The sequence below is a fragment of the Mustela nigripes genome, chromosome 9 (genome assembly GCF_022355385.1).
Source record: "Mustela nigripes isolate SB6536 chromosome 9, MUSNIG.SB6536, whole genome shotgun sequence".
In the NCBI taxonomy this organism is placed as follows: Eukaryota; Metazoa; Chordata; class Mammalia; order Carnivora; family Mustelidae; genus Mustela; species Mustela nigripes.
Genome location: NC_081565.1, coordinates 75,113,259 through 75,140,915, shown reverse-complemented (window position 1 = coordinate 75,140,915; position 27,657 = coordinate 75,113,259). Strand labels below are relative to the sequence as shown.

At 40.8% G+C, this 27,657-nt stretch overlaps 1 protein-coding gene and 1 long non-coding RNA gene across 4 annotated transcripts in view; one reads left to right on the top strand and one right to left on the bottom strand.

Annotated features, from left to right (window-relative positions):
• Positions 1 to 27,657, top strand: part of PCSK5 (proprotein convertase subtilisin/kexin type 5) — a 447,741-nt gene that overhangs the window by 261,167 nt on the left and 158,917 nt on the right. For all 3 annotated transcript variants that reach the window (XM_059411831.1, XM_059411830.1, XM_059411828.1), the window contains exons 14-16: positions 11,844 to 11,987; positions 16,415 to 16,517; positions 17,825 to 18,018. In XM_059411831.1, coding sequence (XP_059267814.1) covers positions 11,844 to 11,987; positions 16,415 to 16,517; positions 17,825 to 18,018 — 441 coding nt within the window. The remainder of the gene's footprint in view (positions 1 to 11,843; positions 11,988 to 16,414; positions 16,518 to 17,824; positions 18,019 to 27,657) is intronic.
• Positions 12,333 to 27,657, bottom strand: part of LOC132024800 (uncharacterized) — a 59,813-nt gene continuing 44,488 nt past the window's right edge. Inside the window, exons 3-4 of the long non-coding RNA XR_009406311.1 lie at positions 18,437 to 18,527; positions 12,333 to 12,545 (exon numbers count right to left, since the gene is read on the bottom strand). This is a non-coding gene — a long non-coding RNA (uncharacterized LOC132024800). The remainder of the gene's footprint in view (positions 12,546 to 18,436; positions 18,528 to 27,657) is intronic.

Here is a 27,657-nt window from a genome sequence, read left to right as displayed (position 1 = left end):
GAGTATCTGTACATATTCCAGTTCTCAGTATTACCATTTGAGGGGTAATGATTGAAGGCTCAAAGAATAAATGTTTTGATCTAAGTATAAGACAAAATGTGACAGCTATTGATTGACATTTCAGAATCTATGCTCTATCTAACCAGCTTCCCCCAGAAGCAAGCTAGCCTCATCTAGAGATGGTTTCCTTAATTATCTGTTCCTCTGAATTTGTTCTAAAATTAATTTTTAGTGCACACAAGACATTGAGCTTGGCCTGTGCAAGCTATGCTGGTTACCAGTAAAGAAAAATGAATGTTGGTATTCTGCCCCATGTAAGCCTAAGAGCTAAGGGAAAGGAATACTTCCTTAGTAAAATGTGGAAATTACGATGTTAACAGAAACACATGGCCTGCCTCCATCTTCCTGCTAATATATGAAGCTTGTTTGTAACACAAAGTAAGGGAAAGTACAAATGCAGTTTGGGGCGGGAGACTGAAGATTTTCACAGCACCTGTGTTGTCCACAGTGGAGCCCTACGTAGTACTTGGCTCGGGAACAGGTGATCTGTTTCACAACCACCCCAGCTCCCACCCAGCTGTGGACACATCTGCAGTCATCTAAGAAATCCGTGCTTCCCAGTGCTCTCTCTGTGCAGCCCATCTCAAGAAGATCCAGGCCTGAGGGCTTGTTTGGACTAATGGGTATCCAGTTCTAGCCCTCTCCGGATTGCAGAAGAAATTAACCCAGACATTCCATAATTCATTGTAAGGGTGTGTGTTACTCAGAGAATTGTGTGCTGCATAGGGCAAAGGAGACACACAGCAGAACAGAGGAATGGATCAGCCATTTGCCTTACTTTTGCCCACTGATCAGGGAAAGGTACTCATTCCGAGAGGTCCATTTTTGGCCATGCATTTGGCGATCTCTTCTCCCTAATTCTGTGATGGGGTTCCTCTGTGTTGCCCCAGAAGACCCACACTCAGGTGGCAGGTCACAACGAATAGGGGTAGAAGATTCATTAAAGGGTATCCAGTTCCAGCTCTCTTCCAGCGTGCGTCATGAATAGAGTGTTGCCAAAGTGTGATCGAGAAATCAAATGTTGGTCAACAAGGCAGGATTGAAGGAAACCATTAAAATAAACTAGCCCCTGGTTTCTAGATGCTTTCATTGGTTCCTAACCTACTTAGTCCCCAGGAAATTCCTTTCCCCTCCCTTCCTCCTTCTGGGCCTTGCTCAGTGCTCATGTGATAGAGATACACTGGGTTGTGGCATTCAGGGGCAATGGTGGCTTGGTGACTTGGCTGTGCTGCCCGACCCCAGTGGATCCATTGGCAGGTGACAGTTGAGGGCTCTTACATCTCAAGAGATCCCAGGGAAATCATCACTGTCCAAATTCAATAGCTGTGTACCAAGGGCTGTGAAGCCTTAAGGCACAGACATAGGGGTACACTATCGAGAATATAAGACTAAAAGTGACAGTTCTTTACTGTCACAACTCTAAAGAATGTTGGTGATAAAATGCTTCTCCCCACAACAGCAAACTCCCCCTAGGGGCACACTCCTGGTAGACCTGGTAGACCTGGTATTTATGTGCAAGGGTCAGAGGCTGTGAATGTAAATCTCTCTGCCCTCCAGGAGTTCAGACTTCCTCCAGAGTTGGTGACGATCATCTGTGTTAGAGGCTGTCAGCAGTAGCCCAGATAACCTAGAGTTGTCTCTTTCCCAGCACTGGCTTCCACTTACACCGTTTAAATGTTCATGTGTAGTTCTAGTCACCTCTAGGCATTTTACTGATGTCCTTTTCTGCCAGAAGAGAGATAGCCTAATGCTATTACTGACCTGGAGTCAGGAGGCTTTAATAAATTCACACAGTCTTTGGATATCCTTCCTTTAACCAACCTTCCTGTTTAGGATTAGTCACAATATTGAAAAGGGACTTGTACTTCTATGTGTGGGCATGTTTCTTTCCGTGTGTGGGCATCATTGTTTCTCTGGTGTACAGTCCTAGGGAAGGCTTCTCTAATTAGTGAGGGATTTTTTTTTAGTAAGCTGATAGAAATTCACTTAGAGACTTAGAATTTTCTAGCCCAATTAAATGGTAGAAATCATTCCCAAGTACATAGGTTCCTAATTCCGAACTGAGCTTCTATCTCTTTGTTTCTTCCCACTTGCTTATTATTAAAGCACATATTAAGGATTTTTTTTAATTGAAGTGTAGTTGACACACAACTTTACATTAGTTCGGGGTGTACAACATGGTGACTCGACAAGTCTGTGTTAGCCACACAGGTGTGGCTACCACCTGCACCACACAGCGCTATTACAGGACCCTTGACTCTTGTTTCCCGTGCTGTGCCTTTCATCCCTGTGACCCATTCATTCCATAACGGTAAGCCTGTACCTCCTACTCTCCTTCTCTGATGTTGCTTCCTTCCCTTTCCTCTCTGGCAACCAGCAGTTTGTTCTCTGTGTTTATGAATGAAATCGTATGGTATTTGCATTTCTCTGTTTCACTTTTCTCACTTAGCATAATCCCTTCTGGATTCATCCATGTTGTTACAGATGGCAAGATCTCATTCCTTTTTATGGTTGAGTAGTACTCCACTCTGTGTGTGTGTGTGTGTGTGTGTGTGTGTGCGCGCAACTATGTATATACAGCATTTCTTCTTTATCCATCCATCTCTCAGTGGACACATAAGTTGCTTCTACATCTTGGCTATTGTAAATAATGCTGCAATAAACATAGGGGTACATGTATCTTTTTAAAAAAGATTTATTTATGTACTAGAGACAGAGCACACTACTGTGGGGACAGTCAAAAGAAAGAGAGAAACTCAAGCCGACTTCCCGTTGAACATGGAGCCCAATACAGGGCTTGATTCCAGGACCCTGACATCATGACTCAAGCCAAAATTAAGAGTCAAATGCTCAACCAGCTAGGCCACCCTGGCGCCCCTGCATCTGTCTTTTTGAATCTGTATTCTTGGTTTTGTGGGTAAATATCCAGTAATGAAATTTCTGGATCCTTCGGTATTTCTGTTTTTAATTTTCTGAGGAACCCCCATTCTGTTTTCCAGAGTGCAGAATGCTCCAGTTTGCATTCCCACGACCAGTGCATGAGGCTTCCTTTCTCTTCACATCCTCGACAACACTTGTATCTTGTCTCTTTTATTTTAGCCAATCTGAATGGCGTGCAGTGATACCTCATTGTAGTTTTGATTTGTGTTTCCATGATGATTAGTGATGTTGAGCATCTTTTCGTGTGTCTGTTGGTCATATCTGCGTCTTTGGAAAAATATCTATCCAGGTTCTCTGCTCATTTCTCATCAGATTTTTGTGTGTGTGTGCCAGGCTGTGTAAGTTCTGATACATTTTGGATATTAACCCCTTATCAGATATTTCATTTGCAAGTATCTTCTATCCAGTAGGTTGTTTTGTTTTGACGATGGTTTCCTTTACTGTGCAAAAGCTTTTTAGTTTCGTGTAGTCCCAGTAGTATATTTTTGCTGTTGCCTCTTTTTCCTAAAGAGACATATCCATAAGTATGTTACTAAGGGCAATGTTTGAGAAATTACTGGCTGTGTTTTCTTTGAGGAGTTTTATGGTTTCAGGTCTCATATTTTATGTCTTTCATCTTTTTGTGGTTTATTTTTGTGTCTGGCATAAGAAAGTGACCCAGTTTCATTCTTTAGCATGCAGCTGTCCACTTATCCCAATACCATTTATTGAAGAGACCATCTTTACCCCATTATGTATTCTTGACTTCTTTGTTGTAGATTAATTGACTATAGAAGTGTGGGTTTATTTCTAGGCCCTCTATTATCTTCCACTGATGGATGTGTCTCTTTTAGTGCCAGGACCGTAGTGTTTTGATTACTCCAGTTTTGTAGTAGATCTTGAAATCTGGCATTGTGATACCTCCAGCTTTATTGTTCTTTTCTCAAGACTGCTTTGGCTGTTCGGGGCCTTCAGTAGTTTCACACCAGTTTTAGTATTCTCTTTCTGGACATTTTAACAATCTGTGAGCGTGGACTCTTTTGCCATTTGTTCTGTTGTCTTCAATTTCTTTCATCAGTGTTCTACTTTTTAGACTCTAAGTCTTTCACCTACTTGGTTAAGTTTATCCATAGGTGTTTTATTCTTTGTGGTGCAATTGTCAGTGGGATTGTTTTCTTAATTTCTTCCTGATACTTCATCGTTAATGTATAGAAATGCAGCAGATTTCCAAATATTAATTTTGTATCCTGCAACATTACTGAATTCATTTATTCTAGAGTTTTGATGGAGTCTTTAGGGTTTTATATTTATAATGTCATGTCATCTGCAAATAGTGACACTTTTACTTCTTCCTTACCAATTTGTATGTCTTTTATTTCTTTTTCTTGTCTGTTTGCTACAGCTAAAACATCCCAGTACCATGTGTTGACTAAAAATGGCAAGAGTGGGCATCTTTGTCTTATTTCTGATCTTAAAGGAAAAGCTTTCAGTTTTTCACCATTGAGTATGACATTAGCTATGGGTTTGTCATATACGGCCTTTATTATGTTGAGATATGTCGTTCTAACCCCACTTTGTTGAGAGTTTTTATTATGAATGGATGTTGAATTTTGTCAAATGCTTGTTCTGCATTACTGAGACAATCCTGTGATTCTTATCTCATGTTATTATTGTGGTATAGAACAGTGATTGATTTACAGATACTAAACCACCATTGTATCCGTAGATTCAATATCACCATGAATGTCCTTTCACTGTATGATTGAATTTGGTTTCCTAGTATTTTATTGAGGATTTTTACATCTGTGTTCATCGGGGATTTAGGCCTGTAGTTTTCCTTTTTTGTAGTGCCTTTGGTTTTGGTATCAGGGTAACATTAGTCTCATAGGATGTATTTAGAAGCTTTCCTTCCTCTTCTTCTTTTTTTTTAATAGTTTGAGGAAAATAGGTATTAACTCTTGTTTAAATGTTCGGTGGAATTCACCTGTGAATCCATCTATACTGGCTCCATAAGTGATGGTTCTACTACCTTTACTGTATGTTTGTTTCTACTCGTGAAATTTTTCCCTTTCATAATTTTCTTCTGATTATGGCCTTTTCAACTAAAAAAGTCCCTTTTAACATTTCTTGTAAGACTGGCTTAATGGTTATGTTTTGTTTGGGGAAACTCTATCTCACTTTCAATTCTAATGATAATCTTGCTAGGTAGAGTACTTTTGGATGTGGAGTTTTGTTTTGTTTTGCACTTCAGATATACCATGCCACTCTATTCTGGCATGCAATTTTCTGCTGAAAATCAGCTGAAAGCCTTATGAGGTTTACCTTTTGCATAACTAACTATTTCTCTCTTGCTGCTTTTAATATTCTCTATCTTTTATCTTTGCCATTTTAATTGTTCTCTGTCTTAGTGTAAATCTCATTGATTTCCTCTTGTTTTGAACTCTCTCTGCTTCTTAAACCTAGATATCTGTTTCCTTCCCAAGGCTAGGGAGTTTTCAGATATTATTTCTTCAAATGAGTTTGCTGTCCCTTTCTCTCTCTCTTTTCCCTCTAGGATCCCTATAATGTGAATGATTGATTGCTTTATGTTTTCCTAGAGTTCCCTTAGCCTATCCTCATTCTTAAGTTTTTTGTTTTCTATCTGCTGTTCAGCTCAGATGCTTTCTGTTACCCTGTCTTCCAGATCACTGATCCATTCTTCTGTATCCTCTAATCTACTATTGATTCCTTATAGTGTATTTTTAATTTCAGTTAGTGTTCTTCAACTGATTGATTTTTCTATATATTTCCTGCCTCTTTGTTGAAGTTCTGAGCTCTTCCACTCCTCTTTAGTCCCCTGAGCATCTTTATGACCGTTATTTTGAACTGTTTATCAAGCATATTGCTTATGTACATTTCACTTTGTTATTTTTATGAGGCTTGTCTGTTCTTTCACTCTTTTCATTTGTCTACTCATTTTGTTTGGGTTTCTGCATTTGTTTCTAAGAATTAGACGAAGAGCTACTTATCCTAAACTAGAAGGACTGATCTTGTGTATGGTCATCTGCTTTGCAGACTGTATGTGCCTGGTGACTTTAGCTGGCGGCTGGAAGTCTCAGGTCACTCCATGCTGGGACCACCCTAGTGGACTGGCCTGAGCTGTGTCAGGGTGGTCCTGAGGCAATCTGTGCAGGAGGCACCACAGTCTAATAGCTGAAGCTGAAATGGGTACCAGCCTGGGAATCATAACACTCTGTGCAGAGGGTATCCTGGCAAGATAGCTAATACTGAAGTGGACATGGGCTGGGGTAGTCCCAGTTCTCTCCACGCAGAGAGTTCCCCAACAGAGCAGATGAAACTAAAGTACATGTAAGCTGGAGGGGTCACAGTCTTTGAGCAGAGAAGCTGAAGTGGCTACAAGCTATCAGGTCCCAGGGGTCCTTGTGCTGAGGGGCACCTTGGGAGGACAGTTGAAGCTAAAGTAGATCCAAGCTCCATCTGAAGCCCAGAAGGCTCAGACCAGGAGATCATGGGGTACCCTGCATCAGGGAAGTCCTGGCAAGTTGTAAGCCAATTTGTGGGTCTAGAGTATTCCTGGATACTTGGCACATGTGTCACCTTGGTGAGATGGCTAGAGCTATCGTGAGCACTGATCCAGGTATCCCAATGTGCACCACGCTGGGACTGCCTTGGTAGGACAGCTGGGGCTGATGTGGGCTAGGGGTTTGGGATTTATGGAGGTTGTAACTGACAAGGGCAACCAGACCATGTTCCTGTCTATGCTATCAAGGTGGAAGAGAAACGCAGACCATGGCACTCACCAGCCTCTTGGAGCCAGAGGGAGTTCCAGCAGCTCCCACAATTTGGCTGAGTTTCAGCTGGATCCTTTATATTCCAGTTCCTCTTTTAAATGTTTAAAAGTGTGGGCTAAGGGCCCAGAGCTCACTAAGGCAGCAGAACAGCATTGGCTCTAGACCCTGCTCCTCTCTGTGCTATCACGGTGGAGGGGGGAATGCAAACCGTGGCACTCACCAGCCCCTCCAACCTGGAGATACTTCCACAACTGCCCCTGCGTTTGGTGGAGTTCTAGGGCTGGATCTTACATGTTCTAGTTGCACTTTTAAACTGCTGCAATTCATGGTGTTGGGGGAGGGCAAAGTCCCTTCATGACTCTGTCTCCATCTTTTTTGCCATTCTCTATGTGGTCTATCTTTTCTTGTATGGAACGTGTTCAGTCAGCACTTAGTTCTACTTCAGGAGGAAGAGATTGAGTGTGTCTATGGAGCTAGTGAATTCAGGGTCTTCCCACATCTTGAATTAGAAGTCCATAGGAAGGATTTTTTTTAATCATTGTCTTTGTTTTGTTAGACATTAGACCTATCTTGGGTTTTCATCCTTGGGCAGATTGCACTTTTATACCAACATATAACAATAGATTTTTCTCATTCTGTATTTACACAGTGATTTCTTAACAGAAAGTTGCATCATCAACTGCAAAATCTCCTGAGTAATTTAGCAAATGGAAAACATTATGATAAGGGAAACATGATGGCCCAAATATGGCAATATCTGATGTGAACTGTGCTAGATTCTAAGGAAATAAGATTACATAATAAGTGAAACATAAAGGGATGAATTGCCCAACAAGTATGTCCCCAGTGGGCTTACGAGACATTTCAGAACGGACACAAATGGAAATAATCAATTATGAGTCAGCATTCTTACAAGTATTATACAAGGGTAAATTTTAGATCCAAACTGATCTTAAGTTAAATGAGCCAGGTTTTAGGGTGACTGGTGGATTGGATTTCCGATAGTGTCCTTGCATTATATGCTCCATTTGTATACCTGAGAGTTGCCAAAGAAAAATGTGTTCTCTTTTGCATTGTTATGAAAAAGCAAGCGGGTCATGAATTTCAGTTAGACATTCATTTCTTGCCACTACTTGGAATTCTGAGACTGAACGGCACCCTAATTATGAAAAGCATAGTCATTAACATGTAAATCCAAGGAAAAGCTGGCAGAGGGCAAACACATATAAAGCAATGGTCTGGCCCAGTGCAAATGTCAAACAACAATGAATGTGGCATAGAGTATGTTGATTTTTAAACTTAAAGGTTCTAAACTCTTGGAAATAAACAGGAAGGTTGCTTCTTATAATGGTTTAAGAACACTGCATTTGGGGCACCTGAGTAGCTCAGTCAGTTAGGCATTTGACTCTTAATTTCAGTGCAGGTCATGATCTCAGGGTCATGAGATCAAGTCCCACTTTGGGCTCCACACTGGGCATGCAGCCTGCTTAAGATTCTCTCTCCCCCCCATCACCCACCCCTACTCGTGTACTCAGTCTAACAACAACAAAAAAAACCAGCATTTGGCTTCTGAATGGCTTTTCTTTTTTTTAAAGTGAGATATAATTGATATGTAACATTAGTTTCAAGCATATAACCTAATAATTTGATATTTATACGTATTGCAAAATGATCACCATAGTAATTCTGGGTTATCTTTAGATTCAGCATACAAGTGAAATCATATAGTATTGTCTTTTTGACATTTCAGTTCACAGAAGGCCTCAAGATCCATCCATGTTTTCACAAATGGCAGTATTTCCTTCCTTTTTATGATATGATTCTACTGTATTATTACCACTGGTAAAAATACCACATTTTTATTATTTATACATCAATGGACACCTAGGCTGTTTCCACATCTTGACTATTTTGAATACCACGGGAGTACATATACTTTTACAAGTTAATGCTTTTGTTTTCTTCAGATATACCCATAAGTGGAATAACTGAATCATATGGTAGTTCTATTGTTAATGTTTTGAAAAACTTCCATATTGGTTTCCATCACAGCTGCACTGATTGACGTGTCCACCAAGAGTGCACAAGGGCTCCCTTTGCTCCACATCTTCACCAACACTTGCTAGATCTCATCTTTTTAGTAATAGCCATTTTAATAGGGGCAAGGTATATTGTGGTTTTCATTTTTATTTCCTTAAGTGGTGATGTTGAACATCTCTTCACATACCTGCTGGCCTCATGTATGTCATCTTTGGAAAAATGTCTGTTCATATTCCCAACCCATGTTTTAATCAGATTATTTTTCTGATACTGAGTTGTAGGAGTTTTTTGTATGTTTTGGGTAGTAACCTCTCATGAGATACATGATTTGCAGATATTCTCTCCCATTCAGTAGGCTGGTTGCCTTTTCATCTTGATGGCTTCCGTTGCCATGCAGAGCTTTTTAGTTTGATATAGTCTGACTTATTTTCCTTTTTTTGGTTTTTGCATTTGGTCAGATCCGAAAAAATTATCACCAAGACCAATGGCAAGGAGCTTCTGACCTTTTATTATCATCATCATCATCATTATTATTATTATTATTACTGATTCCATCTCTTTACTAGTAATTTCTGATTAGATTTTGTTTCTTAATGCTTCAGTCTTAAGTGGGTTATATAAGTCTAAAAATTTACCCATTTCTTCTAGATCGTTCATTTTGTTGGTGTGTAATTGATGATAGTCTAATACTTTATATTTTCATGGTTTTATTTTTATTTTGGTTATAACTTCACATCTTTTTTGTTTGTTTTTTTAGAGCGGGTGTATGACCTGGGGGGTAGGGCAGAGAGAGACAGAAAATCTTAAGCAAGGTTCATGCTCAGCATGAAGCCCAAAGTAGGGCTTGATCTCACCATCCTGAGATCATGACCTGAGCTGAAATCAAGACTTAGATGCTTTTGATTCTTTCTCTTCTGGGTGAGCTGAAGTATAGATCTGTCCATTTTGTTTACAGTCCTATGTTACCAGTAAACCTAAGTCCTGCGGGCCACCAGTGCCAGCAACCAAGAGGTGTCCCCTGGTAGGCAGCCATAAAAATTTGGGTCCCAGATGAGTACAGGTTCCTTCTGGGAGATATTAGTGAGTTGGAGCAAGACTGAGGGAGAGAGCCAAGATGGTGCCCACTGGAGAGTATTTCCGTAGGACCCTAGCTGTATGTAAAGATAACCAAATAAGCCTCTTTCACAGAAAGCCGTGCTTTTCAATTGGCTACCTCTGCCTTGAGCCTTGGAGCTGGCGGGTCCACACAGGCAAGCTCTTTAAAAACTAGTCCATTCACTATAGCCTTGCAGGTCTCAAGCCCTATTCATTTTCAAAGCTCGAGGTCTTGGGGACTCATCTCAGGTGCAGATCTTAAAAATTATGGTGGCTGATATGGGATTCAAACCTTCTTGCTTCTTGCAGAGAAACTTTGTGGGGTTTTGAGTCCTGATTGTGGGTCACAATGCCTGGGGTGGGGTTTATTGCAAGATTGTGTCTTGTCCTCTCTTACGTGCTTTCATGTGGGTTTTTTGTTTGCCTCTTGTGTGGGAGCCACTCAGCCTGTTGGTTTTGTTTTCTTTTTCAGAGATTGTTCCCTATATAGCTGTAGTCTCAGTGAGTCTGGAGGAAGAGGTGCCTTCAGGATCTTTCTACACTGTCATCTTAAACTGGAACCCCCAGATGGGTTTTAATAGCCATCTGTACTCTAAGTGCCTTTGAGAAAATTATCAACCTCTATGCCTATTTCCTCACCTCTGTACTGGGAATTCAAGTGCCTACTCCCAATTGTTGTGAACATTGAATAGATTCAAGCTTAATAAATGGATCAGCTGACACCTCAAGTTCACCAGTCTTGGGGCTGTGGCAGAACCCTGTCCCCCACCGTGCCTGGATTCTCTGTATCTGGCTGAGTGGAAGAGGGACATTCAGGGAGGTCCTGCTTCCTCCTAGCACTCTTCCATGTTTTTAATGGTTTTTGTCTTAATCACTTTGGCTTATGGTTGATTCTTTATGTGAATCTTATTAAGCTTAGTGACCTGTAAGCAGTTTTTATAAGAAGTAAGTACTAAAGCAAAATGTTCCTTGAGAACCTTCTCTGCAAAGGAGTTAAAACCTGTGGCTCCTGTCTCAAGGCACTCTTGACCAGAAAATGGTTCATTGCAGCACGGTCTGCTAGAACATTCTGCAGTGGTGGAAATACTCTGTCTTTGCGCTATCCATTGTAGTGGCCATTGGCCACATATGGCTGTTGAGCACTTGAAATGTGGTTAGTATGACTAAGGAACTAAATTTTTATATTTTAAGTAGCCAAATGTCTAGAGGGTATCAGTGGACAGCTCAGGTCTATAGCTTAGTATAGTGAAGTATTATTAAGATTAAATGACTAATTCAGTTAAATGGAACAAAGTTGTTTTGTCTTTTCTATAAAATTTTTTTAAAATTTAAATATGGTATTTATATGTAGAAAGACAAAGGCCTCTGTAAAAATCTGGGGTTCTCTTTTAAAACACCCGTAATTTGAAATCAGCCCTTGGTCCAGCTATCTGAGAGGCATTCACTTCTCAGTCTTATAAATGCTGATTAAATGAAGGCTTATCCTATAGTCAGTACATATGTGATATATCAGTTATTCTTCAACTGGTGGAAAATGTGCAATCCTAGCTATGCACCTCATGCTAGGATTCATATGAAAATGCTTAGCACAACTCTTTTACTTTTAAAAAAAAAAAAAAAAAGAAAGAAAGAAAAACAGTGGGGAAGAGAATTTTTTTTTTAAAGATTTTATTTATTTATTTGACAGAGAGAGATCAGAAGTAGGCAGAGAGGCAGGCAGAGAGAGAGAGGAGGAAGCAGGCTCCATGCTGAGCAGAGAACCCGATGTGGGACTCGATCCCAGGACCCTGAGATCATGACCTGAGCCGAAGGCAGTGGCTTGACCCACTAAGCCACCCAGGCGCCCCTCTTTTACTTTTTCTTAATGAGAAGGAATGAAATTGTAAAGCTCAAGAGTGAGTATGGGGTCATGCTATGATTTCATTTTTGTTTCTCAAGGCAAATTGAAAGAATGGTCTTTGGTCCTCTATGGTACCTCCGTGCAGCCATACTCACCAACCAACGAGTTTCCTAAAGTAGAACGTGTCCGCTACAGCCGAGTCGAAGACCCCACCGATGACTACGGCACAGACGATTATGCAGGTGAGCTGGCTTCCAGCAGGGACAGAGGCTAAGGAAATAACTCTCGTACATCACCCCACCATGCACAGATAAGCTTCTAGCGATACTCTGATACATTTTCTTCCATCTTCTTTTCTAGTCCTCCCCAAATATTTGCACGTGTATATTCACACAGCACTGTTGTTTTCTTCAAAGCAAAACGCACACTGTAGAGAGTTTTCATATTCTTTTTCTTTCTCTTGTGATTATTAAGAGCATATTTCCCTGGTGTCACATATCCTCACAACAAATATTTAAAAGACAGCATAACATCACACGATTGTACTACATTTAATACATAATCTGGGATGTGTAGTTTGCCGGGAGTTTTACATTCTTTTAAATAAGGTTTGGATGAACATCATTATTTTATCAGTCCTTGTTTATATCTTTAATTATTTCCTTAGAATGGAGTTCTGAGAATTACTGCATCAAAGGGAATAATCGGTTTGAGAGCTTGGATACATTTTGTCACATTCCTTTCCAGACAAGATGTACCAGTCTATGCTGGGACCAGCTGTGCCTTTATTATACTCCTTCCTGCCAAAATGGAGTAGAAAGAAAAAAGTAAAAAACAAAACAAACAAAAGAACATTTTAAAAGTTTTATAGCTTTATTAGTAAATCATTTTTCCTCCTTAGTTCTAGGAATTAAACATAATTGTATTGTACCCATTTTTCTATTCAAATTGGCCCCAGTTTTCTTATCTCTCACATTTTTCCATACAGTAGTTCCCTCTTATTTGTTGTTTCCTAGTAGTATTACCACTACTACTAAGTAGTATCCCATTACTAATGGTCAGGAAGCCGACGATCTTCTGATAGATCATCAGGTCAGTAATAGCTTCATGCTACATTACCATGCCTCTACGTTGCCCACACTTCATTTCATCATGCAGGCATTGTATCATCTCACAGTGTCACAAGAAGATGGATAAATACAAGATTTTATAGCATATTGATATAATTGTTCTCAGTTTCTCACTGTGCCTAATTTAAAAATTTAATGTTATCACGGGTTTGGATGTATAGGAAAAAAGCATGGTATATATAGGGATTGGTACTATCCGTGGTTTCAAGCATCCACTGGAAGGCTTAGACGCTATCTCCTGCAGATAAGTGGGGGGAGGAACTATTATTTTTCCTAAAAACATTTCCTCGTTTATTGCTTGCTTCCAAAATGTAGTTTTTTGTTCGATGTTCTGTTCTGTTGTTTTGACAAAAAAAAAAAAAAAAAAAAAAAAAAAAAAAAAATTGGAGGGTAAGGTTTATAGTTTCAGATCTCACTTGTATTTTTTTAAAGATGTTAATCTTTAAAATCAACTGAATATCCACATGCATTTTTTTCTAATCTCTGCTTTTTACATTTGGCCATTAATTCATCTGGAACTTATTTTGGTTTATGATATATAGTATGAGATAAAATTGTCTTTATTTTCCACATAGACTAAAATTATTGGCTGGGTTATCATCCCATTTTTAAATATTTATTGGAGAGGGAAAAGCAAACTCCCCACTGAGCAAGGAGCCCGACACTGGGCTCCATCCCAGGACCCTGAGATCATGACCTGAGCTGAAGACAGATGCTTAACTGAGCCACCCAGGCACCCCAGGGTCTTTCCTTTATAATAGTAGAATAAATTCTTAAACCAGGGTCTCTTCTGGTACCCCCGTTTCTGATTTTTTAATCTTAATCCAGTAACACCCACGCTATATTTTACTCCCTGTTGAATAGTTTGTTCTCATAATAATTCTTAAGTCCATCTCTAAAGATTCCATTGGAATTTAATGTGAATTTAATGCAATCCCATGGGAAGAATTGTTTAGGTAAGAATTATTTTTATAATATACAAGTTTTTCCATCCAAAACACAGACCGTGTCCCATTTCACCAAAATCTTTTAATTTTATGTTCTATTCTTCTTTTTAGTGTTATTCCTACATATTTTGGGGGTCTTGTTGCTGTGATAATGGAAAAGATGCCATATTCTCTAACTAGTATCTGTTGGTATCTAGGTAATCTATTGGCCATTGCATATTTATCTTCTATCAGGCCATTCTGCTCAACTTTTATTAATTATGTTTTAGAGTTGATTTTCAGGGGCAGTTATAGGTATTACAGCCATTTCATCTGTTTTTTTTTTTTTTTTTTTTAAAGATTTGATGTATTTGAGAGTGGGAGCACAAAGCAGACTCCCTGCTGAGCAGGGAGCCCCACGAGATCATAACCTGAGCCGAAGGCAGACACTAATCCAATTGAGCCACCCAGGCGCCCCTCTGATTCCTGTCTTGCTGCATTGACTACCACTTAAAGGAGCATTCAGTGCTCCTGGGATATGACATAACACTTAATGAACTAAAGATAGAAGTACTTCATTAATCACCTTAGCAGAATATCGTAAACATGCACATAGTTCCTTTTATTCTTGACAGGTACTATCCCAGAGCCCATCATAAGCTGGAATAATTCAAGCAAGCTGAGCTAATCGGAGCTCGGTCATGTTAGATTATCTCATTTTGTTTTGAGCTTGTAACATTACTATTCCCGTGATAACTAGCAAACCATTTCATCTTCTCTGTTAGGAGAAAGGACATCCAAAAACATAAACTGAGCCTAATAACCTGTTGCTATATGCCTTCTGGTAGGTTTCCAATTCACATTCTGGGAATCTCAAAATTCTGAACAAACGGTTCTCTATCTCTGTGGTTTTTCTCATTACCTCTCCGAAATATCCACATTGGCACTTGAGAGAGAACAAAGACAATTATTTCATTATTACCCTGCAACCTAAAATGCTAAACTGCATCTGGGACAGTTTAAGATTACAAAAGAAACAGCACAGCCTCTGAACTGGCCATACAGAGCCCTTTGGCACGTATAAAGCGTAAGTTTAGTGGGGGGCTGGTTAATTGCAGAAATCATCTGGTGAAAATTTAGGGCCACCCATGTTTCCTTTTCTTCAGAGCTGTGACTTCCACCTTCATGAAGAAGTCATCCTGGCTAAAGGCACAGATGGCATTATCATAACCAGATCCCTAGTACTGTTTCATCAAATTCCAGGGGCTGTAGGACCCACAGCTGGCTGAGTTCCAACCCTTACGTAGAGACCCTCTCTCCTGCTGTATCATAGCAGAGAGCTCATAGGTCCTAAGTTACACTAGCTCTAGAATTCAATTTAGAGATCAGTTTTAAGGCTTGGGAGAACACAGGGGAGCTGGATTAAGAAGGCGGACCCATGTTGATGATGTTGGACAAGCCACTCTAATTCTTAAAAAGTCTGTTTTCTCACCAGGTAAATGAGGGTGTTTGAATACTAGATTTTTCTCTAAGTCATTCCTCCAAGGTTCTAACATTTCAGTAACCATAGACCAGAGCCCTGTAATGACCAAAGGAGATCAAGGTTCAACAGTAAATCCTTTTGATTTAAATAAGTATGGTTCAGACATTTCCGACCTACCAACTTACTGTTTGTGCATGTTTATTACTAGTTAAAATCATGTGAATTTTTAACCGGAAAGCGCTTGAAGATTACAAGCCCAAATGTCTCCTAAAGTACGGACAACAAGGAAAAAGGGGGTTCATTCAAGCAAGCAAAAGGTCTAGCTCATGTCATTAGGAAGCTTTTCATCAGTTATAAAAATCTCCCATCTTTTTGGCATTTTTTCTTCCTGTGAATTCTAACTCTAGACCAAAGAATATGCCATGAAAGATTAGCAACCTTCATCCTAGGTCTGGAATTCTTTAAGCTTGCTTGCATTTTTTAAAATGTATGTCTAGTTTTCTTTTGTGGAGTTGCCCACCCGCCTGTGGGTAGGACACAATTTTAAATCTGGGCCTCAAGTACCTGCTTAGTAATCCCAGACCAGACACTGATAACCTCGCACCAGATGCCATAATGATGTTTCTTGCTGGCTACAGCGTCTCAGAGGTATTCTGTGATTTTAATGACCATGGGCAAGCCAGACAATCTGGTCCAGGCGTGGAATAATCAGCTTTTTTTCTTTTTTCTGTCAACAGCTTAACTTCTCATTTTTCTGTAAATCTAACATTTTTAGCATGATGCATATTTAATTGCCATCAGCTCTCTTCCAGTTGCCACAATGACACTGTTCATTGGAATTCTGAGATATGTGTTCTCTCCCACAAGGCAGCCATATGTGCTTTTTCGAAGCCCAGGCCATGACTGGATTTTCACTCCTGATACTTAGGTAATTGAGGTTTTCCCCCCTAAAACACCAGGAGTTCATCTCCATGCACAGAGCCATGGTACACATTATTCCTCCTCCTTAAAAGCTCTCACTGCATAAGAAGTAAAAAGTCTCCTTTTATACCAAATTCAAGGTAAAGCAGACCTGTTTTAAAATCATGTTTTCCCAGTTTTTTGTTTTGTTTTGTTTTGTTTTTCTAAAGGTCCCTGTGACCCTGAGTGCAGTGAGGTGGGCTGTGACGGGCCAGGACCAGACCACTGCAATGACTGCTTAAACTACTATTACAAGCTGAAGAACAACACGAGGTAAGAATCAGCCCGAGTCCGCTCCCCCTGCTGTGTGCTCCCAGCCGTCCCCCCGGCTGCCCTGCAGCCACAGCTGCTGACGTTCTCCGCCCAGGACCTAAGCTCAGAACAGAGGCCGCTGCCCTAGCCACCGCCTCCTGGTCTCATTCCAAACGCTGAAACCATACTGTGTCCCTGTATGCTGTCAAGCTGCAAAGATCTTTACTCACATTTGGAAGGGCAGTAGGGGAGCGACTAGCTCCACACAGGACTGCTCTTCCCTCTAGACCTTTCCATCCATGGACGCCTGACGCTAGAGCTCTGTTGGCCTTTCCTGAAAGCGCCAGCATGCAGCCCAACAGATGCGTTCCTGCCTTCCTGTGTGGCGGAGGGGCGGGGCCCTGCTCATCCCTCCCTATTCTACTCTGGGCACTGAGGCGGACCTGCTTGGTTACCGGAACTCTGGGCCCCTAGTTTCTGCCTTGAGGTGTGCAGATCTGTCCACAGGGAGGCTCCTGGGGCAGTCACGGCCCGTCAGAGGCTATCTGCTTCAGAGCCCTGCCCCCCTTTCCTCCTCCTTCAGGGAAGACTTACTACAGGAGCTGACTTGCCCTGAGTCCACACTTCAGCCATCCAGACAGACCCAGACACGTTCTAGTTCCTGTTGACACGCATGCTGGCATTTCAGTTCCTTAAAGGAAGGGCCCTTGGCTACTGCAGGACCTCTCATTGCTGAGACCAGCAAAATGCCTGACATTTTACTTGGTACTCAGTAGTAAATATTTGTTGAATGAATAAACAAAGAGCTGTCCTTCAGTTAAGGAAGTTCTTTTTTTTTAAATGTATCATAACCAACCAAGTTTAAATATATTTAGATTAATGTAGACAATAACCCACAGCCACTGCCCCTAGCTCAGAGGATCCGTAGGACAGCACACACAAAGAAGATACCCCTTATTAGCAACCTTTTTTGTATAAAATGGTGGTTCCCACATAGTTTCCCTCAACCCCATGCCACGACCTTCCTCTTGAGCCTCTAGTTTCTAACCATCATCCCCTTTAAAGAGCTAGTCCTGAACCTGAAAGTGGTTTGGACCAAGACATTCCTTCCTTAGCGGACTTGGTATTAGGACTTGGTATTGCTGCCTGAGCACCCTACACAGGAAAGAGCTTCGACCAGCAGAATTTGGCTCTTTGGATATGGTATTACCGTCGTGTTTTAAAAAGGATTTTTGAGATCAAGGCAGCTGCTGGTTGAGCATCTCCCAGAGTGCCTAGGACTCCGTCTCTGGTGACGCGCCCTTCTTTCCTATCCTCCTACAATGCAGGATCTGTGTCTCCAGCTGCCCCTCTGGCCACTACCATGCTGACAAGAAGCGATGCAGAAAGTGCGCCCCCAACTGTGAGTCCTGCTTTGGGAGCCACGGTGACCAATGCCTGTCCTGTAAATACGGATACTTCCTAAATGAAGAAATCAACAGCTGTGTTCTCCACTGCCCCGATGGATCATACCCAGACCCCAGTGAGTCAATTTCAAATATCTGGGTTTTAGAGAGGAAATAGAAGGGTTTCATTTGAATGACATTAAGAGGGGAAATTGAGGCCTTGCTTATATCTAATAGGATCTAACCAGGTTTTAAGAGAACACGTTAGAGTTGTAAAAAAAAAAATAAATAAATAAAATCATTTGTGTAAAAATGCTTATAACTAACTGTCCGGGAGTCCTCGGGCCCCTCCCCTGATTCAGTGATTTGCTAGGAAGACCCACAAGACTTACCATGTTGTTGTACCCACGAGCTCATAGTTACCATGTAAGATCAGGAAGAGATATATAGGACAACGGACGCAGAAAACCAGCACTAGCTTCTGAGTTTTCTCCGAGGACGGATTTAAAATCCCCCAGCAACAACTGGTTACAACATGTGTGAAATGTAGGCTACCTTTCAGTGTGGGAACCTCCTTAGAGCCTCACGCCCCGGGTTGTCGTCACGAAGACACGGTCTAGCTGGCACATACCCAAATTCCAGGCTCCTACAAGGAAAGCAGATGTTCAGCATAAACCATATTGTTTGTACAGTTTAGGCACCCTGAGCCACTCTTACCAGTTAGGATGGTGGAAACCCTCCTGAAATCCAACTCCCAGATGCTAGCCATGGGCCAGCTTCAGATGCAGGCTTTCAAAAGATAGCAGGCGAGCCTACTCTTTTCTATACGGTAACCAAAGGAACCAGGCCGGTATGGTATCAGTGTTATATTTCAGAAAGTTTAGAATTAGACATGTGTCAAAAACTACTAATGAAGGGCCATTAAGAAGGAAACCTTTAAAGTGATAAATGGAGTCAAATGCTATCAGGCATCCCAGCCCACCAGGAAAGGCAAAATGAAATCCATTTGCTGAGTTAGAGACAAAACTGAAGAATTTCCAGAGCGAGTAGAGTAGGAGGATCCTGAACTCACCCCGTCCCTCAGACATACTGAGATAACAGCTACGTTTTTCCCCTAATTGAAAGGCACCTGGAGTCTGGCAGACCAGACTGGCCACGGTTAACGGTAGAGAGAAGGCCACCTTGAAAAGGGTAGGCAGGATGGAGACAGAGTTGGAAATCACACCCCGGGTGCCACTAACTACGGACAGGATGGGGCATCACGGGTGTGCGATCTGACTCCACACCGGGCACGCCCAGCACTAGGAAGGAGTCCCCCCTCCCACCATGTCTGGCTTTAGAAACCAGGAGAGCTTAACTCTAGTGGGCCTTAGTTCCAGGAGAGCCTGAAGGCAATAGGAAATGGAGTCTCCATCATCCTTAAAGATCCAGCATACTAAATAACTCAGCCCAGACGGCACTGCAGAAGCAGTTTGAGAAGTGTCTGCGGTTATGTGTGAAGGAGATACATTGACTAATCTGTCCTGAGTGGATGAGATCTGTCCCCGGGCAGGGAGGCACAAAATATTTCTCTAGAAAGAAAGTGCTGGTAGATGGCCTTCATGTCCCCAAGGCCTAGCCAGCTGGATGCTGGTGAAAGGTAGCACTGACACGCTCTGTCTACTTTGCTATAGCGCTGTGTGCTCTTCCCCATCCACGCCAACTGGCAGTCCTCCCTTCAAAGGCCTCCTGCCCCACCATACGCACTTGGAGGGTGCCACTCCGCACTGCCTCACGCCCTGGGGAGTGGGAGAGAAGCCGCTCTCACAGCAGTCCCCGCAGTGGAGCTCACAGTTGGCTGCGTAAGAAACAAGCCCTGCCCACGAGTGTACCCGTCACGGAGCCAGAGGGACTACGTGCAGACAGCTGGGCTCCCTGCTGGCCCAACTCACCAAGCCTGTCGCTGTTTTAGACCGCGCTCAGCCCTACCCAGGACACTGAGAGCAGGCAAACGGCATCACTGCGGCGGGCTGGGCTGAAGGCAGTTGCAACTTAGCCACAATAGGGAGGCGCACAGAGGACACCCCTGGAATGCCTGGTTTTCTGGTAACCAGGGTGTGGCTGCACTATAGGCACCACAGGAGCTCTTTTGAAAACAAGGCCACTACTTTCAAGACCAAGAGACATAGCTGACCATCCTACTACATTAAAAACAAACACCCAGAGACAAAATGAGACGGAGGAATATGTCCCAGATGAAAAAGATCAAAAATCACAGTACAACAGCCAAATGAAATGGAAATACACAATATGTATGATAAAGGATTCAAAGTAATTATCACTGAGATACTCACTAAACTTGAGAAAAGAGCCAAGGATCTCAGTGAGACCTTCAAGAAAGAGACAGAAAATGTAAAAACAAAAACAAAAACAAAAAAAAAAACCAGAGCTGATAAATTTAATAACTGAAATAAAAATACACTAAATGGCATCCACAGTAGCTCAGAAGATGCAAAGGACAGATCGGTGGTATGGAAGACGGTAATGGAAAACAACCCAGCTGACAGCAAGAAAAAAAAATAAAAAATGAGAATTGGTTAAGGGAACTCTGTGGCGTCATCAAGCATAATAACATGCACATTTGGGGGATCCCAGAAGGAGAAGAGAGAAGAAGGGGCAAAAAACGTTTTTGAAGAAATAATAGCTGAAAACCTTCTTTCCCGAACCTGGAGAAAGAAGCAACATCCAGGTCCAGGAAGAAGAACCCCTACCAAAATGAACCCACAGAGGTCCACAGCAAGACACACAATAATTAAAATGGCAAAAAGTGAGGATACAAGGGAAGGCAAATAAGGCTCTCAGTTGACTTTCAGCAGAAACTTTGTAGGCCAGAGAGGAGTAGCATGCTTTATTCCAAGTGCTAAAACAAACAAAAAAAACCTACAACCAAGAATACTCTACCCAGAAAGTACCGAATTCAAAACAGAAGGAGAGAATAGTGTTTTCCTGAAGAAGAAAAGTTAAAGGAGTTCATCCCACTAAATCAGGCTTACAAGAAATGTTAAAGGGACTTCCTTAAATGGACAGAATAGGCCATCGTATAAAGAAAAAATTATAAAAGCAGAAAAATTTTAGAGGTAAAAGCTAAACAGAGTAAAAATAATCACTTATAAAGCCACTGTGGAGTTTAAAACACAAAGTAGTATAATCAATATCTAGAAAAATTAGACAAAGGAGATATAAAATAAAACCTCACATACATAAAACATGGAAGTGGGAATTAATTTTAGTAGTTTTACAATGTGTTGAACTCAAGCAACCCTCAACTCAATATAGAACCCAGTGGAAACTACAACTCAGAAACCTGTGATATACACAAAGAAACAGAGAAAGAATCCAACCATATCACTAAGGAAAACTGTCAACTCACAAGGAAAGTAAGCAAGGGAAAAAGGAAGGAATCAGGAAGAACTCCAAAAACTATTTTCAATGTAACTAAACTAAATACTTCAATCAAAAGACATACAGTGAATGAATAAGAATGAATGAGAAAATATTACTCATCTATATGCTGCCTACAAGAGACTCACTTCACACGTAATGACACATACTACAAGTGAAGAGATGAGAAAACATAAGCTGTGCAAATTGAAGTGGAAAAAAGAACCCAGGGTAGCAATACACATTCTTTTCAAGTGCACATGAAACATTCTCTGGTATATATAACATGTTAAGCCATAAAACAAGTCTCACTGTATTTAAGAAGACTGAAATCATATCAAGCATGTTTCCCAACTTAAATGGTATGAAAGTAGAAATCAATTTTACAAGAGAAAAATGGAAGAAAAAAAAAATACATGGAGGTTAAACAACATGCTAATTAACCAAAGTCAATGAAAAAAAAAAAAAGATGAAGTCAAAAATGCATGGAAAAAAATGAAAAGACAATAGTCTATAAACTCTTTGGGAATTAGCAAAAGCAGTTCTGAGAGGGAAATTTATAGTGCTATTAGGGGACTCGAAAAAACAGGAAAAATGGGGCGCCTGGGTGGCTCAGTGGGTTAAAGCCTCTGCCTTCGGCTCAGGTCATGATCCCAGGGTCCTGGGATTGAGCCCCATATCGAGCTTTCTGCTCAGCAGGGAACCTGCTTTCTCCCCTCTCTCTCTGCCCGCCTCTCTGCCTACTTGTGATCTCTGTCTGTCAAATAAATTAAAAAAAAAAAAAAAAAAACGGGAAAAATATCATGTAAAGAACCTAACCTTAGGCCTAAAGGAACTAGGGAAAGGAGAAAGGAACTAGAAAAAGAACAAATTCCAAAGCCAGTAGAAGGAAATAATAAAGATTAGAGCAGATTTAAATGAAATAGAGACCAAAAAAAAAAGATAAATGAAACCAACAACTGGTTCTTCAGGAAGAAAACAAAACTGATAAATCTTTAAACAGACTTATCAAGAAAAGAGAGACGACTCAAAGAAATGGAGGAGGAGAAATAATATCACAGAAATGCAAAGAATTACAAGAAAACATTGAAAAATTATCTGCCAAACAATTGGCCAATCTAGAAGAAATGGATAAATTCCCAGAAACCTACAGTTTTCCAAAACTAAATCAGGAAAAAATAGAAGATCGGAGGAGACCAATTACTAGTAATGAAATTGAATCAACAGTCAAAAACTCCCAACAAACAAAAATTAAGGACCAGATGAATTCACAGGTGAATTCTACAAAACATTTAAACACGAGTTAATACCTATTCTCAAATGATTCCAAAAAACAGAAGTGGAAGTAAAACTTCTAAAATCATCTATGAGGCCAGCATTCCCTTGATCCCAGAGCCAGAAAAAGACATTATATAAAAAGAAAACTATGGGCCAGGATCTCTGATGATAACAGATGCAAAAATCCTTAACAAAAGAATAACAAACCAAATTGAATAGTACCTTTAAAGAAAAACATTTAGGACGATCAAGTGGGATCTATTCCAGAGAGGGAAGTGTGGTTCAATATTCACTAATCAATATGACATCACATAAACGAGGAAGAATAAAAAAATATATGATCATCTAAACAGATGCAGAAAAAGGATCTGACAAGATACAACATGCATTCGTGTTAAAACTTCTCAAAAATGTGGGGTTCAGGGGAACATACCTCAACATAATAAAAGCTGTATTTGATGAACCCACAACTGACATCATATTCCATAATGAAAACTGAGAACTCTTCCTCTAACACAAAAACAAGACAAGGATGTCCACTCTCCCCACTTTTATTCAACATAATATTGGAAATTCTAGCTTCAGCAGACAAGAAAAAGAAATCAAAGACATATGAATTGGTAAGGAGGAAGTAAAACTGTGACTATTTGCAGATAACATGATACTATACATAGAAAATGCTTAAGGACTTCACCAAAATACTACTGGAACTGATAAATGAATTCAGTGAAGTTTCAGGATACAAAATAATGAAGTAGCAAAAAGAAATGAAGGTAACAATCCCATTTGTAAATTGCACCAGAAAGAATAAGATACCTAGAAATAAATTTAATCAAGGAGGTAACAGACCTGTATTCTGAAAACTGTAAGACACTGATGAAAGAAATTGAAGAAGACACGATCAAGTAGATAGATACACCATGCTCATGGATTGGAAGAATATTGTTAAAATATTCATACTACCCAAAGCAATCTTCAGATTCATTGCAATCTCTATCAAAATACCAAAAGCATTTTTTACAGAACTACAGCAAATAATCCTCAATTCTGTATAGAACCACTAAAGACTTTGAGTAGCCAAAACAATACTGAGAGAGAAGAACAAAGCTGAAGGTATCACAATCCCAGATTTCAAGATCACCTACAAAGGTATAGTAATCAAAACAGCATAGTGCTGGCACAAAAATTAGACACAGATCAATGGAGCAAGATAGAAACCCCGGAAATAAACCAACATCTATTTGGTCAATTACTCTATGACAAAGGAAGCAAGAATACACAATGGAGAAAAGATGGTCTCTTCAGCGCATGGTGCTGGGAAAACTGGACGGCTGAATGCAAGAGAAGGAAACAGCACCACTTCCTTACCCCATACACAAAAATAAATTACAGAATAAATACCTAAATGGGAGACCTGAAGCCATAAAAGTCGTAAAAGAAAGCATAGGCAGTAATTTCTGGAACACTGCCCTTAGCAATGTATGTATGAATAGGTCTCTTCAGGCCCAGGAAGCAACAGCCACTATATAGGAACTTCACCAAAATGAAAAGCTTTTTCACACTAAAGAAAACTATCAACAAAATAAAAAAGCAACCTAGTGAATGGGAGAAGATACTTGCAAATGATGTATCTGATAAGGGGTTAATATCTAAAACCTATAAAGAACGTATATGACTCAACACCCAAAATACAATGCAATAAAAAAAAAAAAATGAGCAGAGGATCTGAAAAGAAGTTTTTCCAAAGAAGATACACAGATGGCCAACAGACATATGAGATGTTTAGCATCACTCATCATCAGGGAAGTGCAAATCAAAAGCACAATGAGAGACCCCTCACACATTTTAGAACAGCTCTCAAGAAAGGACACTAGTCAGTATCAAGAAACAAATGGCAACAAGTGTTGGCAAGGACGGAAAGAAAAGAGAACCTTTATGCACTGCAGTGGGAATGTAAACTGGTGCGGCCACTGTGGAAAACAGGGTGGCAGCTCCTCAAAAGATTCAGATCAGACGCCGTAAAATCCAGGAATCCCACTATGGGAATTTGCCCAAAGAATACAAAAATGCCAGTTAAAAATAATATATGCACCCCTATGTTTATTGCAAACATTATTTTCAATAGGCAAGGTGTGCAAGAAACCCAAGTGTTCACTGATGGATAAAGGATTATCCATTCATCTTACACACACATATACACAATGGAATATTCAGCCATGAAAAAGAATGAAACTTTGCCATTTGCAACAACATGCATGAAGCTAGACAGTATAATGCTCAGTCAGAGGAAGAGAAACACCACAGGATTTCACTCTAAGAAGCAAAACAAATGATCCAAGGGGAAAGAGCCAAACCCAAGAAGCAGACTCTTAACTATAGAGAGCAAAGTGATAGTTACCAGAGGGGGTGGGAGGAAGAGTGAAACAGGTGATGGGGATTAGGGAGTACACTTGTCCTGATGAGCCCTGAGTGGTATATGGAAGTGCTGAATCACTGTATTGTACACCTGAAACTAATACAATACTGTCTATTAACTACACTGGAATTAAAAACTTGTAAAAAAAAATGTGATACACATACATACATACATACATACATACATACATACATAGTGGACTATTACCCAGCCATATAGGAGAGTGAGATTTTGCCATTTGTTGACAACATGGATGGAGCTATAGGGTATTATGCTAAGTGAAATAAATCAAGACTGAGAAAGACAAATACCGTAGGATTTCACTTGTATGTGGAAGCAAACAAACAAAAATAAAGACCCTTAAATACGGAGAACTACTGGTGGTGGCCAGAGCAGAGGTGGATGGAGGGATGGGCAGAAAAGCTAAAGGGGAGGTAGAAGTTCCAGTTATCAAATAAGGAAGTCACGAGGTGAAAAGTACAGCTAGGCAGGATCGTCCCTAATACTATAATATCCCTGCACGGTGACAGATGGGGACTGCAGTTACCGCGGTCAACAGTGAGTAATATGTGGAATCATCAAATCAGTCTATTCTATATCTGCAACTAATATAACATTGTTAATTAGACTTCAATTAAGAAATGAATAATTTCCTACCAGGCAATACAAATCGAATTTGAGGGGCTTCTTCCACACAGAAATCTTTTGCAACAAACAAAAATCTATAAATGAACACAACACTTCACTTCAGGAGTCTGGGCCCTAATCAGTCATCATTAGGAAACAAACAAAGGTACATTCACTGGAGAATTAAGTAATCCTTGGGCTTTCCTACCTATTAGTGCTCTGGTAGCGCCCTTCTGCTTTATTTCTGAATTCTCGGTAACTAACAAGCATGTCGCACCATGGTGCATGACGACGCTGATTATCTCCTATTTCTGCACAACCTGAGAAAGAAGAAGACCCAAGTGTAAATGAGTAAGAGTTGTGTTTCAGAAATCAGGCAACAATTTTCTTAAGAAGTCAGAGTCCCTTGACTCAAAGGCAAGCATTTTTTCCAGAAGGCAAATGGAGTCTCACCTTACCCTATAGAATGGTGGGTAGGATTTCCACGTAGTTCCTTTTCTCCCAAATTTGGAACATGCGCGTCATCCTGATAGAGAAAGGAAAAATAAGAGTGGGGAGGGGAGTGTGAGGGATCCCCAGAAATAAGCAGTATTTCTTGTAGAAAAAATTCAAAATTCTATCTAGAAGGCAGAATCTTGGCAAAGAAATTTGGTCTGAGATGGTGCATAACAGGATAGAGATACTGAGAGTCAGTCGTGTCCCCAGAGCCTGGGATGTTTGTAGTGAAGGAAGACTGTTCAGACAGTGGCTTTGCTGATACGAGTGGTCTCTGCCTCTCTCTCCTTCTGTGTAACTGACTTTTGTTATATTTTCCTCCTGAAGACACAGTGATCAGATATGATCATGATTGGTAATAATTACTGCCGACACATTTACAGTGCTTTCCAATTCATACAGTTCCCCTGAGTAATTTCATTATCCCCTCAAGATAGTTACCTGAAAGGTCAGCATCACTGTAATGTCTGTGGAGCAGAGAACAGAGACCCTGAACTTGCTCACTGGAAATATTAAAAGCAGAATTCAAATCTAGGTCCTTGGACTTCAGATCCTGTGCCATGTCCAGGAATCTCAACGGCAGAGTGAAGAGAAGACCATGTGGGGACTACCATAAGATTATAAAGCACTTCGTATTTCATGGGGAAGGGTAGGGGAGGCTCAGACTGGAGAAAGGAAGTGGACCTTCGGGAGGTCCTTATAAGAATCCATTAAAGTAATATTCCTCCATGGAACCTTGAAGAACACCAACATTTAAGGAGTAGGTGGAGGACAAGAAGCCTGTGAACAAAGCTCACTCAATCCTACACATACACGTGGTTATAATTCACTTGCAGCTCAGAGATGGTATTGAGAATCACCGTTTTTCACTATTGCATAAGCATACATTTGCCATTTTTTTCCAATGGGGATCGATCGGTCTTTGGGATTAAACAGGAGAACCATATTCATGGTGTATTTGCTCTAATCCAGTATATTTCTATTCTCCAGAACGGAGATGTATCTGAACTATAATAACATATCAATGTCACAGCCATTATAAAGTATGCAACACTATTCTAGACAATACAAGAAATACATCATCAACCCTCATCACCCTGCCGTCTTTAACGCAGATTCCCTTTTCTGGCGGCGTTCTTCAGAGCGGTCCTACACGCTGTGAGCATGGGGGCCCACCTCTCCATCCCACAGCCCCAAACACTGCTTCTCAACCCTCATCCTAGCGTTGCCCCAGCGTCTTCGTTAGTGTGCTTGTCCTTGTCAGAAATTAGGCAACTTTTGTAGCAACATGGACGGGACTGGAAGAGATTATGCTGAGTGAAATAAGTCAAGCAGAGAGAGTCAAGTATCCTATGGTTTCACTTATTTGTGGAGCATAACAAATAGCATGGAGGACACGGGGAGATGGAGAGGAGAAGGGAGTTGAGAAGGGAAATTGGAAGGGGAGGTGAACCATGAGAGACTGTGGACTCTGAAAAACAAACTGAGGGTTTTGAAAGGGCTGGCCGGGGGAGGAGGGGGGGGGGGGGGGGGTGGGGGG